Here is a 16,269-nt window from a genome sequence, read left to right on the forward strand (position 1 = left end):
CGAGCATGACCGAAAGCGAGTACGTGAGCACGCGACAAGGGGAGAAACCGGTCTTGGCGGTTCTTCAGAGGATGCCAATGTCAACTAGCCCAGCCACAACCCAATCATGTCTCGACGACCCCAGCAGAATTCAGCCTGATACCTTTCTCGCACCAGTTCCAAGCTTCTGATTCGCATAACTATCAATTAAATGTGATCTCCGACTTCCGGTTACTCCGGCCTCCGTGCCTGCCCTACAGGGCTTGGCCATGACCTTGGACCTTGACCCTGGCCTTTCATTTGAGACTGCTCTAAGTCAAAGGTCACTGCCCAATTTCTTTCATTTCGGCCTATTCCTTTGTGTTCCTCTTCTCGACTCCTTCTATCTTTACTCCGTACCTTTACCCCCCTCTTACATTATCTTCACTATTTCTACTATCCTGCACTTGTTGTTACTCTTGCATATTGGTACTCGTCATGGGAGCCGGGGCGGTTTTAGAGCCGCTCGTCGTCATTATCCTCCTCTTTGGAGGTACTTGGATCAATCGCGTTGCCGATGCTGCCTTATCACGACGCGCAAGCCGTCGCCGTTCATTCGACAACCCACGAGCTTCGTCCCCCGATTCCATCGAGTCGGGTTATACTACATCAACGCCTAAAGACAGTCTCTTGAGTCCCCATGCTTCCTCACCGCCGCTACAACTGGACGATCGCTGGCACAAACGAGTCATTGGAATCTTCAGTTTGGCCTGCAGTGTGACCTCCCCGAACACTGCCGTGTTCCAGGACCGCTTTCTCAGTCGTTTGCTTCGAAAGTTGCCGTTCCTGGTTGAGTGTTGGTACTGGGCACTTGTATATTGGGTATGTTGCATTCCACCCCATCTCTTTTGAGCTTTCCTTTTCTCTGTTCCTATCCCGGTTCTTGGATTCTGTCGCATTATGTTCTTGACCCCGCGAACACTCGTAATAGACGCTCACAATCGTTTGTACAGACATATCAACTTGGCCGCGCATTCACCGCCGTGACCCTCAAAGAGGGAACCGTCGATATCGCTCGCAGACATGCATTGGAAGTAATCAAGGTGGAGGAGAAACTGGGTATCTTTTGGGAAACTCCGATCCAACACTTCTTCCTCCGACACCCTCTGTTGATGACTTGGATCAATTGGATATACTCCTTCATCCATATCCCCGGAACTATCGCCTTTCTCGTATGGCTATACTACTATACAATCACTCGCAACCGCATCAATGAGCCTCAACCAGGCAAGCCCCGAGGTGTTGTCAGTGGCTCACCCGCGGGCCCGCTACTCTATCAGGCCCGACGCCGTACAATGGCAGTATGCAATCTACTCGCGTTTGTGGTCTTCACCTTGTGGCCCTGCATGCCACCCCGCCTGCTGAGCGATCCAACAATCGAAGGCCCCGAGGCGGACCTTGGGCGTAGTTATGGCTTTATTGATACGGTTCACGGCGAGAATGGAGCTAAAAGCGTCTGGACAGAAAACCGCTTTTGTAATCAATACGGTGAGTAAAATATCCCCAGCAGACTCGAGGAATGTAATTTATCTACTAACAAGGTGAGCAACCAGCGGCAATGCCATCGTTGCATTTCGGATATTCTTTGATGATCGGATTAACAATCATGACCATCCCACTCCCCACCCATCACCGACGAACCCTCCGCATACGCATCGGACGTCTAGGCCTCCGCCTCCCTTCATGGCGCCGACTATTATGCACAATCCTCGGATTCTTATACCCATTCATTATATTGGTCGCGATTGTCTCAACTGCCAACCATTTCATTCTCGACGCTGTCGCGGGAGCGTTTGTCTGTGGTCTTGGGTGGTGGTCTAACGGTGTTCTGTTGAACCTGTTACCCGTGGAAGATTACTTTCTTTGGCTGGTGCGAATTCACAAGCCCGAGCCATCACGGATGCAGCTGTCGGATAGTTCGTGTTCGAGTGGTTGGGACTCGGACGAGTCGGATACACGGCACCCGTAAGGACTAAATAGCTTGGAGGCCTGGTATTCTTTCAATTGTATTTAATTATACACCCCCCTCCCTGGAGGGGCTGGAAATGTCGGTAGGACCAAAGAGTTTGGTCATGTACATATTCGAAGCGCTATAATTAATTTCTTGGGCCAAAAGCCTGGCCTCGGGCACCATGCCGAGTCATTCCGAGTCTGATTTCTTGGGTTCTTTGTCGGCTTGTACTATATAGCTCCTCAAGTTCTTGTTTGGGTTCTCACCTCTCTCAACAAGTCGACAACTTTTCATTCTATCTCTCTTCGTCCGATATCTTTCTATGGTCGGTAGCTTTCATGCTATCGTTTGATCTGCATCACTATCAATGTACGCGCTAGCACTCCTATCATTGATAAAGGTTCGTGGATGTCCTCTAGAGAACTCAATCATCTGGCAGTGGGATATGTGACCTTTGAAAGGCATCTTGAGACAAAGTACTCGATAACTTTAGGCATTACCCTTTTACTCCCCACTGATAGGAACCAGAATTCGAGTATATCCCTTCCCTATGGGATCTCAGTCACAGAGGCCTGTCACTCTGATAAAACCCAGCGAGACCTATCACTCATGCGGTAATGTATGCTCTAGAAACCATAAATAGATCTACTAGGTATAGTCTATAGTATCTATAGTATCTTTAATATAGTTTCTAGATAATACATTGTCGTATAAGTGATAAGGTCTCGTTAGATGTTTTGTGGTATGTCAGGACTCTGTTATCGAAATACTAGTATAAGGGATGTATTGGAGGTCTGGTTCCTATCAGATGGGAGTAACTGGATGCCCCAGTCAGTTGTACTCAACGATCTGCCAGTGGTGGTGGGATTAATATTTGCAAGGCTTTAGCTAAGTATATAAAAATCACTAAAATAAGTAGTAGAGTCAATCCAAAATCATCAGAAGGGTAGAAAACCAAGGATAAAGGTTCGGAGGTTACGGTGAAGCAGTGGGGTTGTGCTTACAGAGCAGAGAGACTGGCGTAGAACAAGAACAACCACTTCGATTCATATTCACCCACCTCGAACCCGGGCTCGCCTCTACCTTGCTGGGTGGTTTTAATTATTTCATTCCACCAGTGAAGCTGTCTATCCGTTTGACATGCCTAATCACAGAGCAAATCCCGACTAGCTTCATAGTATGTCTTCAAGGCCAGATCTGGATCGGAATCTCACGGTGGATCGGAGTATCTACTTCGCCATCTTGCGCTCACTTAAAGTGAATCAGAGATAAAGATAGGAAGAGATTATCTTGACAACAGTGAATGCGCACGCTGAATTTCTGCCTGCGCCAAATGTATGCGCTTTGAGCCTGTCTCTCTACGCTTAGTGGCTCAAGGCGCTGACTCCAATCCCCGCATCTACGACTGTTCGATTCCACTGTGAAGTTTGACTATTGCTTCGAATCTACTCTAAATCGCGAATCTTGACAAAAGGGCCTGCTTCAAAAGACCTTAATGATTGAGATTGGACAGAGAGAGATTTCATGCTCTATCAGGAAGCTTTCCCCAGTGAATAGCTTCCTCTCTCGCCTTTCGCCTCTGATTGACTCTGACACCAAAAGGGTGGTCCACTGCCATCGATCAAGCGAATGAAAAGCAGCGACCGAGGTAGCAGCTCCTTCACTAAAAGACTATGGAACCTATTCCGGTCATAAGCTCGCGCTGTGCCCCCCTCCCCTCATTCTGCGACGTGCATACCACACATATTTCACTGAATATCTCGTACTGAGATTAATCAGACCACGCCCTCCATTGCGACAAACAGTCATTGCAGCAAAGACCAACTAGGGGGGGACTCGGATTGGATCGTGGTTGCAGCGGGCGGGAGTTGTGGCGTCATTGGGGGTTTTCCCCCGTTCGCAGACCCAACGCGTCTCTTCCCGCGATTCGACACCTGCGCGACTCTTCTTCCTTCTCCACATCTCCCACCTCCTACACAACCTCTACTCCAACCACCCACACCACCCAATTCCAGAGCAATTTCCCCCCCCTCGATACTTGATTACCTGATTTTGCGCCCCATCATGGCTGAAGACGCCCCCGTCGCTGCTCCCCCGGAGACTGCGGAGAAGACCGAGCAACCTCCTACCGAGGAGTCTGCCGACAAGGCGCTTGAGAACCCATCAACCGCCGACGACAAGCCGACCGGTAAGCAAAACATCCCCTGCACACTTCCATTTCCCCATTAGAGCTTCCACGCCCATTTGCGCACCCCGATCAGACTATTCTGCCCTCTGTGCGACGCAACCCATTTAGCTGACCCAGTTCTGTTGTTTTCCCCAGAAAGCGCCAATGTGGCCGACGAACAGAAGGGCTCCAACGCCGACGCGGAACAGACGGTTGCTTCTGGCGACGCTACGGATGCCAAAGGCGACAACGGTGAAGATGCTGCCGCCGCCGCAAACGCAGAGCCTGCCGCGGAGGCCAACGGAACCCCTGCATCTTCCAAGAAAACCTCAAAGGATCGACGACGATCCAGCGGCGTTGGCGAGAAGAAGCTGAATCGCAAGAAGTCTATGACCCGTGTGACTCAGCTGCATGCGAAGCCTGGCGATTACTACCTCGCGCGTCTGCGCAGCTTTGCGCCGTGGCCAGCTATTATCTGTGACGAGGAGATCCTTCCTTCCACTCTTCTTGAGACCCGTCCAGTGACGGCTGCGCAGGAGGATGGTTCATACCGGGCTGACTACGCTGATGATGGAAAGCGTGCTCACGAGCGCACCTTCCCGGTTATGTTCTTCGGCACAAACGAGTTGTAAGTACCAAAACAAACGGAATTGAATGGGCCATGCAGCTAATATGAATGATTTCTTTATAGCGCCTGGGTTGTCAACACCAACCTGACCCCCCCTTGACCCTGCCGAGTGCAAGAACATTAATGAGAAGAACAAGCCAAAGGGGCTGATTAGCGCATATGCGATCGCCGCGGAAGGCCATGGCCTAGACTACTACAAGAAGGTGCTTGCAGAGCACCAGAATGCTCTAGACAAGGAGGAGGAGGAGGCAGCCGCAAAGGAAGCCGAGAAGGAAGCAAAGGCCAAGGCCAAGGCAGACAAGGCGGCCGAGAAGGCCGCTGAGAAGGCTGCAGAGAAGAGCAAAAAGACCAAGCGCAAGAGCAAGGCCGCCGAAACTGACGTGGAGATGGAGGATGTGGAGGAACCCAAGAAGGCTAAGACTCCTGCGAGGAAGCGCAAGAATGATACGGATGCCGAGACCGAGAAGGTATGTTTGGTCGGATTTTTCTGCTCACGGGGATGGATTTGCTAACAGATTGACGTGTGTAGCCTGCAAAGACCCCAAAGACCGCTACCAAGATCAAGTTGACAACCCCCAAGGCCGCAGCCGAGGAGAGTGGAAAGAAAGCCCCTGCTAGTAAGGCAAAGAAGTCCGCTAAGAAGGGCAAGGCCGCCGCTAGCGAGGACGAAGAGAAGTCCTCTTCAAAGGAGCCCGAGAAGCAACCCGACCCGGAGGAGCTGAAGAAGAAAAAGGAGAAGGAGAGTACGTGCCTCAATTGATTTCTTCTGTTCAGTAATTGTAACAGATCTGACAAGTCATTTAGTACTTTTCCTGCGACACAAGCTCCAGAAGGGCTTCATTTCTCGGGATCAGCCCCCGAAGGAAGACGAAATGGCCACTATGGGTACCTATTTCGAAAAGCTCGAGAAGCACGCCGATCTGGAAGTGTCAATCATCCGTTCTACCAAAATCAACAAGGTGCTCAAGATGATTGTGAAACTGAACTCAATCCCCCGTGACGAAGAATTCAAATTCCGCGAACGTGCCATCAACATTCTCTCCAACTGGAAGAACGTATTGGACTCCGATGCCCCGATTGACGGTGGCAAGCCCACACCCAACGGAACCGCAAAGGATGACGATGCGGCCGACACCCCCAAATTGGAGACTGAGGAAGAGAAGGAGCCCGACACTAAGACCACTAATGACGATACCCCGATGCCAGACGCCAAGGAGGAGAACGAGGATGAGAACGAGAAGTCCGCTCCCAAGGAGACCGCTGATGCCGACGAGCCTGCCCCGGCCGAAGAAAAACCCACTGAGGAGAAGACCGAGGTTGAGGCCAGTGCATAAGCGTGTAATTATGCGCATGCACTCAGCTACCTCTGTGTCTAGCCTATCTTTGTTTTTCTTTTCTTCATGTTTCTTTAACCGCTGCGTTGTGTTCTATTCTGAATAGGGTTGGAGTGTGTATCGTTTACCTTTTCGCGTCTTATGTTTTCAATCTGAACTGTGTTTCTTGTGACAATCAGCCCTGGATCCTTCCCCCGTTTTCTTTTCAACTGTGTAGCAGCACCGTGTCGGATTACAGCTGCAGGCTGCAGCTGGAGCTGGAATTACCCAGCAAAATTGTTTCTGTCAATGTCAATCAAAATGAAACACTTGAATTAGGTCTCCTTCGCTGTTTTCGATGCTTTCGTTCAAAGTTCTCTACGGGTTTTCTTCTCTGTATATGTGGGTGCATGGGTGACGGGCTAGCCACCCGTCTCTTTTTATCCTTTGTGCAGCTGAGCTGATTAGGGCAACCCTGAAGAAATAATAAATGAAACTTCTTCACTGATGTTTCTGTTGCTAGAGTACTAGTACTTTACCTGGTAAAGTTGCCTCTCTGTGAAGGAGCCTCCCACACTACAGGCGGATAGGGGACAAGCTTCCATCGATGGAAAATTGATATAGTCAAGTGAGCGATAATTAGTAGAAGACTTATCCGATGAATCAATGGCAAGCACATCACTCTTAATTACTAGTAGACACTGCATGCAAAAATATTGGATATTCACCACCAGCCCAGCCAAATCTATCTGTTATATACCACTGATTTCGCAATGGAGACCCAACCATGTCTAGTATCAAAAAAGCCAAACCCCGAAACCGACGGTTCGAATATAAAAGGTATCAATCACATCACGCCGGACAAAAAGGGGGCCCGGGGAAGAAACATAATATGGGCCATATGATTAGTTACCAATGCATACCCAACCAACCGTGACCCAAATACCATGATAAAATATAAACCAAACCAAACAAAGCACAAGCCAAGCCAAGCCAAGCGCCACATGAATGCACGGAAGCAATGAGATGAGAAAAGGAAAACAAAAGAGAGCCCGAAAACTCGGAAAAGTTGTAGGTGTAGTTGTACAAGGCCCATCCAAGCACACCGTATATGTCATAAGTTAGTTGAGAGTTTATTGGCCATTTTCAACAACAGCTTCATCCACCGCAACAAGAATCAATGTAGTGATATCGTCGACCTTTCCACCACGGTAGTAATCACCAGGATAATAGCGCTGAGCCTCCTTCGCAAAAGGCCCATCCCGACGAAAATCAACACTAGCAATCTTCGCCTCACCAGAAATAGACGCGGCAAGTAATGACTGAAGCGTAAGCGTAGACTCAATCCGATCCAAATCCTTACTCTCCTTCGAGTTAGCCGGCGGTGGGAAAGCAGAAGCCAATCCACCAGGCACAGTGAGAGAACGAAGCGAATCCGAAATTCCAACGCCCTGCCCCGGCTCCGCAGTCCAAGCACCCGTCATAACCATCCGACTCGAAACAAGCTTCAGAATATCCTGATTATTCAAATTATCAAACACGCCATCCGTAGCAAGCATAAGGACATCACCATGCTGCATCTGAACATTCGTAACAGACGCATCACGGGGGAAATCTTCCAAAAACGCTCCGCCGAAGATATTCGCCTGCGCGCGCATGCGCGGTGGGATAAGGCTTAGTTGGTAGGGTGTATTGAAGCCATGCGTTTGCGGAGTCGAGTACGTATGCACCGCAGCCCGACGAAGAAGTACCGAACCCGAGTCGCCGAGATTAGCCAACTCGACCCGTCCATCTGGCAATGCGATGCCGACGGACGCCGTGCTACCGCCTGCTTTCACGGATGGATCAGCGACGATCGCGTCGTAGCCTGCTTGGAGTAATTGCTTTGGTCGGAGTTGGTCGGCGGGTTGGGTCCAGGATAGGGCTGACTGCGCCATGTGGGCGCAGAGTCCGTGGGAGAAATCTGCCGGGTCGACGCGTGATTCGGTCCAGCCGCCTACGCCGTCTGCTACGGCGAAGGCGACGGCTTCTGAATTTGGGTTTTGGTCGGGCTGATCTCGGGATGTTGGGGGGCGGTTCCCGTCGGGGCTGGATTTGGATTCGGATTCGGATCCGTATCCGACGCGGCTCACGAAGAAGGCGTCTTCGCCGCTATCTGGGCGACTGCGCCGGCGGGTGGCGGGGTTTTTATCATTTGAGACGCCTAGGACGTCTGCGATCGTGGGGTCGAAATTATATGCATTTTTGAGAGGGTGGAAGCGCTTTCCTTTGCCTGATGAAGAGACGGCAACCCGATAGGAGATGCGGGATTGTTGGGACGAGTCGGTTCGGGGGGTTGAGTGGAAGGATTTGCGCGAGGATATATAGAGGGAGACGCTCGAGGGGTATGATGCAGATGCGGATGCAGTCACGAAGGAGGGTCTAGTTCTGTTATATAGGGTGCCTGTACATAACGAAGCCCTGGGCGCGGCTCGAAGGGCTTGGAGGCTGCAGGTGGAACTGCAGGCTCGACGGGGGACTGGCGCGAGCATCGCAGGGAGAACGGTCGAGCTTCCTGAGGTAGCTCAGAGGAGCATCGAATAGAGATGCTGAAGACGAAGGAGTATATGTACTGTAGAAGAGAGGGTAAAAGAGAGGAGCCCTAAACAAAAAGAAAAGAGAGAACAAAAAGTGCCACCCCGACGGGGACGAATAAAATGGATAAGCCGCTTATCGCGATTGACCGCCTCGCGTCATCGTGTGGGAGAGTTGAGTTGGAGGTTGGGAGTGTGTGAATTGGCGAATTTGTGAATTTGTGAATTTGGAGGTGAGGTGAGTGGTATAATTATACTCTGCTAGGATATCATAGTATATAGTATATCTACTACCCTACTGAGGTTTGGTTGTGTTCATAGTATAGCTGCACTGGGTAAATTTTCTGCTTTGATTAGTTTCTGCCGCCCGCAACTTCATCGCCGCGACATTCCCTCAACCCGCCCAATTTCCAGTTCGCCACCCCTCGTCTGCAAAGCACTTTAGGTCAGGCCTTGTTGCTGTTTCTGCTGCCGTGAAGCGTCAGCTTCTGTTGCGCCATGATGATGCACCCATCCCGACAGGCTTATGTCGAGGAAGCCCAGGTAAGCCACTGTCCATGCCACTGGAGCTCCAACCCAGTGCGCGTTCATGCACCAGATTGCCCGCCTCGGAATTTCGTTCGAGCAAGGCTACGTCAAGGTGCAACTTGAATTGACAGAAGACTAACTTTCGATCTACCTCCAGGACACTGACATGGGCATTAGCCTTGCTGATCTCCGTAAGTTGTCTCTTTTAGACTCCCACCTGTGATACCTACCTCTAACCTTGACAACTATAGCCACCGACCAAGACTATGAACTTCCTCCTTCTACCGCGGGGATCCCCGCCGAGCGGGCCTCAGCGATTCTATCCCAGTTCGAGCGCAAGCGCAGAGCAGCCGCAATGGCCGTACCGACAGACGACACCCGAGTGCGCAAACGACTACGAGAGCTCGGCGAGCCCATCACACTTTTCGGTGAAGGCCCCGGTGACCGACGAGACCGTCTGCGCGAGCTCTTGACCGATCTCTCGGAACGGCAAGCGGGCGAGGATATTGAAATGGAGGAGCCCGAGGATGAAGAGGCAGAGCAACAGGAAGAGTTCTACACAGAAGGCACGGACGAGCTATTAAAAGCGCGCAAAACGATTGCGCATTATTCCTTGCCCAGGGCAAAGGCCCGTGTCGCCAGACTCAAAGAGGAGTCGACGATCCCCCTCCGCACGCATGTGAAGCACCGCAAAGCTATCAAGGAGAAACTTCAAGGATTCGATTTGTACGGTTCACAAATTGCTGGCGATCGTCCTGTGAGTATCTGTCGATTTGCGCCTGATGGACAGACGATCGCGGCTGGTAACTGGGCTGGAGGAATCAAGTTGCTCTCCGTGCCGAATTTGGACGAGAAGGCGACTCTCAAGGGGCATACAGATCGCGTGGGAGGACTTTCGTGGTTCCCCGGAGCGACATTACCCCAATCCAACGTCTCCCCTTCGTCGGTCAATTTAATATCCGGAGGTGGAGAAGGTAACATTAATCTATGGGCCTTGGACCAGGAACAGCCTTTGGCTACACTCTCCGGTCATTCGGGGCGGGTTTGTCGGACAGAATTCCACCCCTCTGGACGGTATGCTGCATCGGCGTCCTACGACACCACTTGGCGACTGTGGGATGTCGAAACTACAACAGAACTGCAACTACAAGAAGGCCATTCGCGAGAGGTGTACGCGGTGTCATTCAACAATGACGGATCTCTCCTGGCCAGTGGTGGATTAGACAGCATTGGACGTATCTGGGATCTGCGAACTGGACGGACTGTGATGGTTCTCGAGGGGCATGTCCGTGAGATTTTCGCCATGGATTGGGGCGTGGATGGCTATCGGGTCCTTTCAGGTGCCGGTGATGGCTGGGTTAAGTGCTGGGATCTGCGCCAGGTGCGGAATACTGGTGGTATTGGTGCACACAAGAGTGTCGTGTCTGATCTACGCTGGTACAAGGGAGCTGAAGCGGCTTCTTATTTGCCAACTACAGACACCAATGGCCAGATGGATATCGATGGTGCCCCGCCCACTGAAGCGACCCCGGAAGCCCCTCAACCAAAGAAGTCTGGGACTTTCTTTGTTTCCAGTGGATTTGACAAAAACGTGAATATTTTCAGCGCGGATGACTGGTCCCTGGTGAAAAGCCTTAGCGGTCACTCAGGTAACGTCCTGAGTACTGATGTTAGTGATGACGCCAAATGGATCGCCAGTTGTGGCCACGATCGGACTGTCAAGTTGTGGGGGATTGAGTGATTGGTCTCTTGATTCTGGATCGACTTGCTGCAGCTGCATATGCAGCTGCACCTACAGCCACACTGACTCTAACCTGTTCGCTCCGTAATCCACCGGACGACGTTTCGTCATTCCGGTCTGCCTTGGCCGCGATACCCACGAACCTCCCTTTCCGAGGCAGAACCAAAATGAAAATCCATCATTATATGAACAGATTAATAATCAGAGCAATAAATAACTCGCCCGAAGTAAAAAGCGAAGTTTTGTAGTCTGTTCTACTACGATATCACGTGCACTAAATGCGGGGATGACGTAAAAGTAGTTTTTCCTCCGCGGCGAACGCTTCTTCTCTGCGGAGTCAATTTAGACCTTCTTTGACTCCGACCCCTTTGCATAATATTCCATCATGGCGTTCAGTGCGCAAAGCCTGCGACATCTAAGTCGACCAGTGGTCTCTAATTTAACCACACCATCCTCTCGATCAGGAATTTCTCGAACAATCCAGCGAAATGCATGCATGATGCTCTGTCAACACCGCGCACAGCCCGCTCAAAGCCAAGCAGCTCTATCTCGATCCCAGCCATCAATCCTATCTTCGCCCTCGCGCTCGCTGAACTCCCGATTCGCATCCACAAAATCTGGAATAGACACAGCAGCCGGCGAATCAACTCTAGTCGGCGCCCCAGATATAACAAACTACTATACGATCTTCCCGCGCTCAATTCCATCCGGCCCACCACCATCCTCACCCTTCGAGATCTCAATCTCTGATCTCCGCCGCGAATTCCTCCAACTACAAGGCCTCATTCACCCAGACAAATACCCATCCGGAGACGCGAAACAGCACGCAGAAGCCCTATCCGCCCGCATCAACGAGGCGTACCGCACACTCGCCGATCCGCTCCAGCGAGCGCAGTACCTCCTGCGCGAATGGCACGGCATCGACGTGACAGCCGAAGACGCCTCGACCAAACACGCGCTCGATGCGCAGACTTTGATGGAGGTTATGGAGGTGCAGGAGACTATTGAAGAAGTGGGTGCGAGCCCGGAGGCGGAGGCGGAGATTGAGGCGTTGAAGGCGGAGAATGATATGCGTATTATGGTGTGTGTGGGGGCTTTGTCGGGTGCGTTTGATAGAGGGGATATTGAGGGCGCTAGAAAGGAGTGTATTACTTTGCGCTTTTGGTATAGTGTTGGTGAGGGCTTGAGGGAGTGGGAGCCTGGTAGTACGGAGATTCGTCTCGTGCATGGCCACTGAGTTGGGGGGTGAATTTACTTGTGAGAAGATGTGATGTATTGTATGTATGATTTGGTGTGACTTAGAGACGTGTTTCTATAGACTTGATGATATTCCCCTCTTCATTCTGGATTTTGCTACTATGGTAATGGTGTTGCTTAGTCGTAGGGCTGCCATGGCCGGCAGTGGGGACGGGCATATGCCACTACATATTGTACTAGTACCTTTATACTGGATTTATCTGAGAGGAATTTTATCATTCATTGAAGATAATGAGCATTCTCAAGGATAGAGGTAATATGGCATTGCGCATGACCTAGTATATTCACCATCCTTAGCCATCTACTCCTACCATGTCATTCACTTCTCCACCTTCCACCCACCGCTAGGGCATTGCCAACTCGACCAAAACAACATTATCCGCCACGCTTCCCGCAAGGCAAGGCTAACAAAACACTCAAACAAAAGAAGAAAAGGGCCTAAAAAAGTGAAGCAATCCACAAATCCCCACGCTGCGGTCAACGAGGCCCACCCATTGGGTCTTCAGCAGGCTAGGGATTGGGCATGAACCCTCCAGTCTCGCACCAGCGCAGCATCTCAGTCGATCGAATGGCCCCCGACCACGATGTTTCCACTCGGCACTTTTGAATGCAGCAGTATGCAGGGCGTTGGAAACAGATGCAATGAATCTTCCGCGTCGCGCGCTTCCCCAGGGCTTCATTTGTGAATAACAACGCTCGCCTGACCTCGCAAGGATGACAGAAACCCCGGCCACTTTGATACAGTAACTTCCTCGGGGATTCGAGTCGAGTCGGTCTGCACGAGGCGTTGGCGTCGATAGCTTGCCCTTTACCCACACCCATCAGCGATGCACACGTAGCAGACTACTCGCGCTATCTGGGTCGCTTGCTGTGCCCGAGGGTCAACTTGGTACCTTGTGTGACTTGGCCTGAGGGGCCCAGGAATATATTTAAGCAACAGGGGAATTCAGTAGACGGCTCGGAACTTGAATCACTGGCAACAGGGGCATTTCACTTTCAGTGTGAATATTATTTGGAGTAACTCGAAATCGAAATCACAAAGCCGAAGCGAAGACCGAACTGAACTGCCAGTGCTCGACGTCAACGTCCAGGACAAACTTGAACTTCACCCCATGGACCCTCCCGACTATAGTAGGTGCGTGCTGAGAATCCCTCAACCCACCTCCATACCAGAAACGAACAGCGCTGACCCGACCGAGCGTCTTCCCAACTACAGCATCATCCACTCGCCTTCATTTACCTTCCTTGTCGGCCCGCGACACACCAAGCTAACGATCCAATCGGCGTTAGCCCAACATGTCTCAAAACCACTGCATAATCTCATGAACAATGGGCATACCCGGGAATCCAGACACCGAATAGCCGTCCTGGAGGAAGAGGATGTTGAGACCTTTGTCGCTTTCTGTGAATATGCTTATACGGGGGACTACAAGGTACCACAGGCGCCGGTGCCTCGAGAGCATCGCGTCAGTGTTGCCGAGAGCGTGCATAGTCCCGTTAACACTTGGAGAGGCACGTATCGCTCCAGCTCGATGTCGTCGGCTGTTCCGCCGCCTGCTCCATCGCCGCCGCCTGAGTTTGTTGACAATGGCCAGTCCAAGGCTGAGACTGAAAGCATACCTCAACCTCAACCTAAACCTGAACCTGAACCAGAGACTTCGTCGGTGATTGGAGAAGACCCTGCTGCGGAGGCTGCAGCAGAGGCCACTACGGGGGCTGAAGCAGAAGCCGGAGCAGATGCTGAGACTGGGGTGGTGGAGGAAGACAAGGCCCCTGTGGAATCGGTAGAGGAACCGGCGGAAAAGAAAGATGATCAACCCGATGAGACTCAGGAGGCTGAGGCTGAGGCTGGCTTGTCTCCTCTCCCAGAAGCGGATGAACAGGCAGAACCCGAGCCTGCAAATGACGCCGACGACTGGGCATCCTGGCCTACGGAAGACAAAATGCCAAAGGATAACAGTGAATCCAAGGGCAAGAAAGGAAAGAGGAAAGACAAAAAGAAAAAGAAGAATCAACTCGCAGCGGAGGAAGATGTACCCGCAAACCTGACGCCGCCCACCACACCTCCGACAAATCCAGTGGAGATGCATGAGTTGTCACTCGACAATGCAACAGAGGATCCCGCCGAGCCCGTTGATCCTATCGAGTCCATCAAACCCGAGTCTGTTGCCGAACAGCCAGCCGAAATTACATCACCAGAGGAGGGGCCTGCAGAAACTTCTCCTGCAGATGCTCCTGCTGCAGAGCCGGAGCATGCAGAGCTCGAGCCTCCTGCAGAACAAGATCTAGAACCGATGCCCGAGACTGCAACACAGTCTGTAACACCCCCTCAGGAAGAGTGGGAAGCATCCAATGGCGATGAGCAACAGGCCAACGAGAGCTGGGCCGAGCCTGGAGATGGAGATCAAGACCAGCCCGCTACCAATGAGCCAATTGATCCGCCAAAGCCAGTGATCGATATGTCCTTCGCCAAGCAGCCGGACGCATCACCTCGGACACCGGGCATGAGCCTATGGGACGAATTCGCAACATTGCGATACAACGACGAGCACCAAGTCACACCTACCACCCTGAACATGAACGTGAACGACAGTCCAACTGACCTCCCATACCTAACCTTCCACGCAAAAGTCTACGTCTTCGCCACGCGCTACCTCATCCCCGCCTGAGCACAGCTCTGCCTGCGGAAACTGCATTGCGACTTGATGTACCTCACTTTCGCCGACGCAGACCTGATGGATCCGTACCAGGATAGCGCAGTCCTCGGCGGCTTGGCTGCGCGGCAGGCGCCGAGGGTGCTGGACCTGATCCGGTATGCTTATACCAAGACGACTCGTCTCGAGCCGATATCACCTACCTCCGCGACGCAGCTTCGGGAGAACGAGCTGCGGCGATTGGTCGTGCATTATGCGGCTTGTAAGGTCAAGGAACTGGCGCGATATCATTCTCCCGGTGATAGTGAGGTTGCCACGCCTTCTTTGCGACCGATTGATGTGCGGGTGGAGCGGGCTGATGAGGGTGCGCCGAAGAGCTTGCGATCATTGCTTGATATGACGCCGGAGCTGGCCTCTGACCTTGTTTATCGCATGATGTGACTCGAGTGGTGAAGTATGATTGGATTGGGGGTGGTAGTTGGTGGGTAGGAGAGGGGAGGGGAGAGGGGTTTCTTGGAAGCCCTAGTTTTGCATACTTGTTTCAAGCTGTTTGTTGTCTTTTTTTTTCTTTGCTTGTGATATGTTTTAGTTTTCTGCATTGCGACAGTGCCGAGAGACCCGCTTAGAATTGGGAATGATTATTTGTCAGATTGAGGCGCATATTTGGACTTTGATTTCGCGCGGTGTCTTGGCTGTGGGACTGAGTTTGTTTAGTTCGAGTTCAAGTTCTCCTGAAGATGACATGCATCAATTGTATACACTGTATACTATAATCCGTAGTGGGATGGTAGTACGGGGCATTGCTCCGTATACTCCGCATACTCGTAGTCAACAAGATTTTCCGGGGTTTGAGAACCAAAAAGTGACTGCCTCAGCACTTCCTCGCTATAGATAGAACAATGCAGTGCAAAGAGAAAAACAGCAGGTCAAGCGAGACGCAGATCGACAGGGAGATATCCACCGAGTGCGCAACCGCCAAGCTGGGCTTCTTGGCAAGATTAGGTCCAACACCCAATTCGCATCCCTCAAAAATAAGCATGAAAGGGCCATGCGATCGGCAAAAATCCAGGCAGGTCTCTTGGCAGCATAGATGTACCTCGATAGTGCAGGAGGCTGTGAAAGATAAAAGTGGAGTTCAGGGGGGGGGTTGGCAATGGCAATGCTAAGCGCAGAAGGTGTAAGTGAGATCTATCGACTTGCCTTCTCCACTTAGTCTCTTTCAACTCTTCAACTATTGTCTCTGCCTCTGCCGCTCTACACTTTTGACCCCCTTTTCTCTCCTCTTCCCTCCTCTTCACTGCCACAAAAGCTTGGCAGCGGTCCGTTCATCAATGATGCGTCGTCGATCATTGTTCTTGGCGTGGCGACCACGCACGTTGTACATACAGGTTCAACGTTTCAGTCCAATCACCTTTGTTCTGCGGTCCGACACGGCGAAA

At 51.6% G+C, this 16,269-nt stretch overlaps 7 protein-coding genes across 7 annotated transcripts; 6 read left to right on the forward strand and 1 right to left on the reverse strand.

Moving 5' to 3' along the window:
* Positions 1–456: 456 nt before the first annotated feature.
* N7481_011283 (phosphatase PAP2 family protein) lies at positions 457–1,987 on the forward strand (the record flags this gene model as incomplete). Its single annotated transcript, XM_057270502.1, has 3 exons — positions 457–840; positions 972–1,506; positions 1,572–1,987. 3 exons carry the CDS (start codon positions 457–459, stop codon positions 1,985–1,987), a joined length of 1,335 nt encoding a protein of 444 aa, XP_057117676.1.
* Positions 1,988–4,033: 2,046 nt separating this feature from the next.
* Positions 4,034–6,098, forward strand: N7481_011284 (uncharacterized protein; the record flags this gene model as incomplete). Its single annotated transcript, XM_057270503.1, has 6 exons — positions 4,034–4,157; positions 4,293–4,764; positions 4,828–4,837; positions 4,875–5,231; positions 5,294–5,507; positions 5,569–6,098. The coding sequence occupies 6 exons, from the start codon at positions 4,034–4,036 to the stop codon at positions 6,096–6,098; spliced, it is 1,707 nt and encodes a 568-aa protein (XP_057117677.1).
* A 1,112-nt stretch (positions 6,099–7,210) lies between these two features.
* Positions 7,211–8,608, reverse strand: ppmA (type 2C protein phosphatase PTC7; the record flags this gene model as incomplete). Its single annotated transcript, XM_057270504.1, has 1 exon — positions 7,211–8,608. The coding sequence occupies one exon, from the start codon at positions 8,606–8,608 to the stop codon at positions 7,211–7,213; it is 1,398 nt and encodes a 465-aa protein (XP_057117678.1).
* Positions 8,609–9,151: 543 nt separating this feature from the next.
* On the forward strand, positions 9,152–10,919 carry N7481_011286 (putative pre-mRNA splicing factor; the record flags this gene model as incomplete). The annotated part of the gene is made up of 3 exons (XM_057270505.1): positions 9,152–9,193; positions 9,336–9,369; positions 9,430–10,919. 3 exons carry the CDS (start codon positions 9,152–9,154, stop codon positions 10,917–10,919), a joined length of 1,566 nt encoding a protein of 521 aa, XP_057117679.1.
* A 496-nt stretch (positions 10,920–11,415) lies between these two features.
* On the forward strand, positions 11,416–12,156 carry N7481_011287 (J-type chaperone JAC1; the record flags this gene model as incomplete). The annotated part of the gene is made up of 1 exon (XM_057270506.1): positions 11,416–12,156. One exon carries the CDS (start codon positions 11,416–11,418, stop codon positions 12,154–12,156), a length of 741 nt encoding a protein of 246 aa, XP_057117680.1.
* Positions 12,157–13,288: 1,132 nt separating this feature from the next.
* N7481_011288 (uncharacterized protein) lies at positions 13,289–14,845 on the forward strand (the record flags this gene model as incomplete). The annotated part of the gene is made up of 1 exon (XM_057270507.1): positions 13,289–14,845. The coding sequence occupies one exon, from the start codon at positions 13,289–13,291 to the stop codon at positions 14,843–14,845; it is 1,557 nt and encodes a 518-aa protein (XP_057117681.1).
* A 36-nt stretch (positions 14,846–14,881) lies between these two features.
* Positions 14,882–15,271, forward strand: N7481_011289 (uncharacterized protein; the record flags this gene model as incomplete). The annotated part of the gene is made up of 1 exon (XM_057270508.1): positions 14,882–15,271. One exon carries the CDS (start codon positions 14,882–14,884, stop codon positions 15,269–15,271), a length of 390 nt encoding a protein of 129 aa, XP_057117682.1.
* Between the last annotated feature and the right edge of the window lie 998 nt (positions 15,272–16,269).

This window comes from Penicillium waksmanii, assembly GCF_028829765.1.
Source record: "Penicillium waksmanii strain IBT 27052 chromosome Unknown utg000009l:1.0-4314994.0:1.0-4318279.0, whole genome shotgun sequence".
NCBI lineage: Eukaryota > Fungi > Ascomycota > Eurotiomycetes > Eurotiales > Aspergillaceae > Penicillium > Penicillium waksmanii.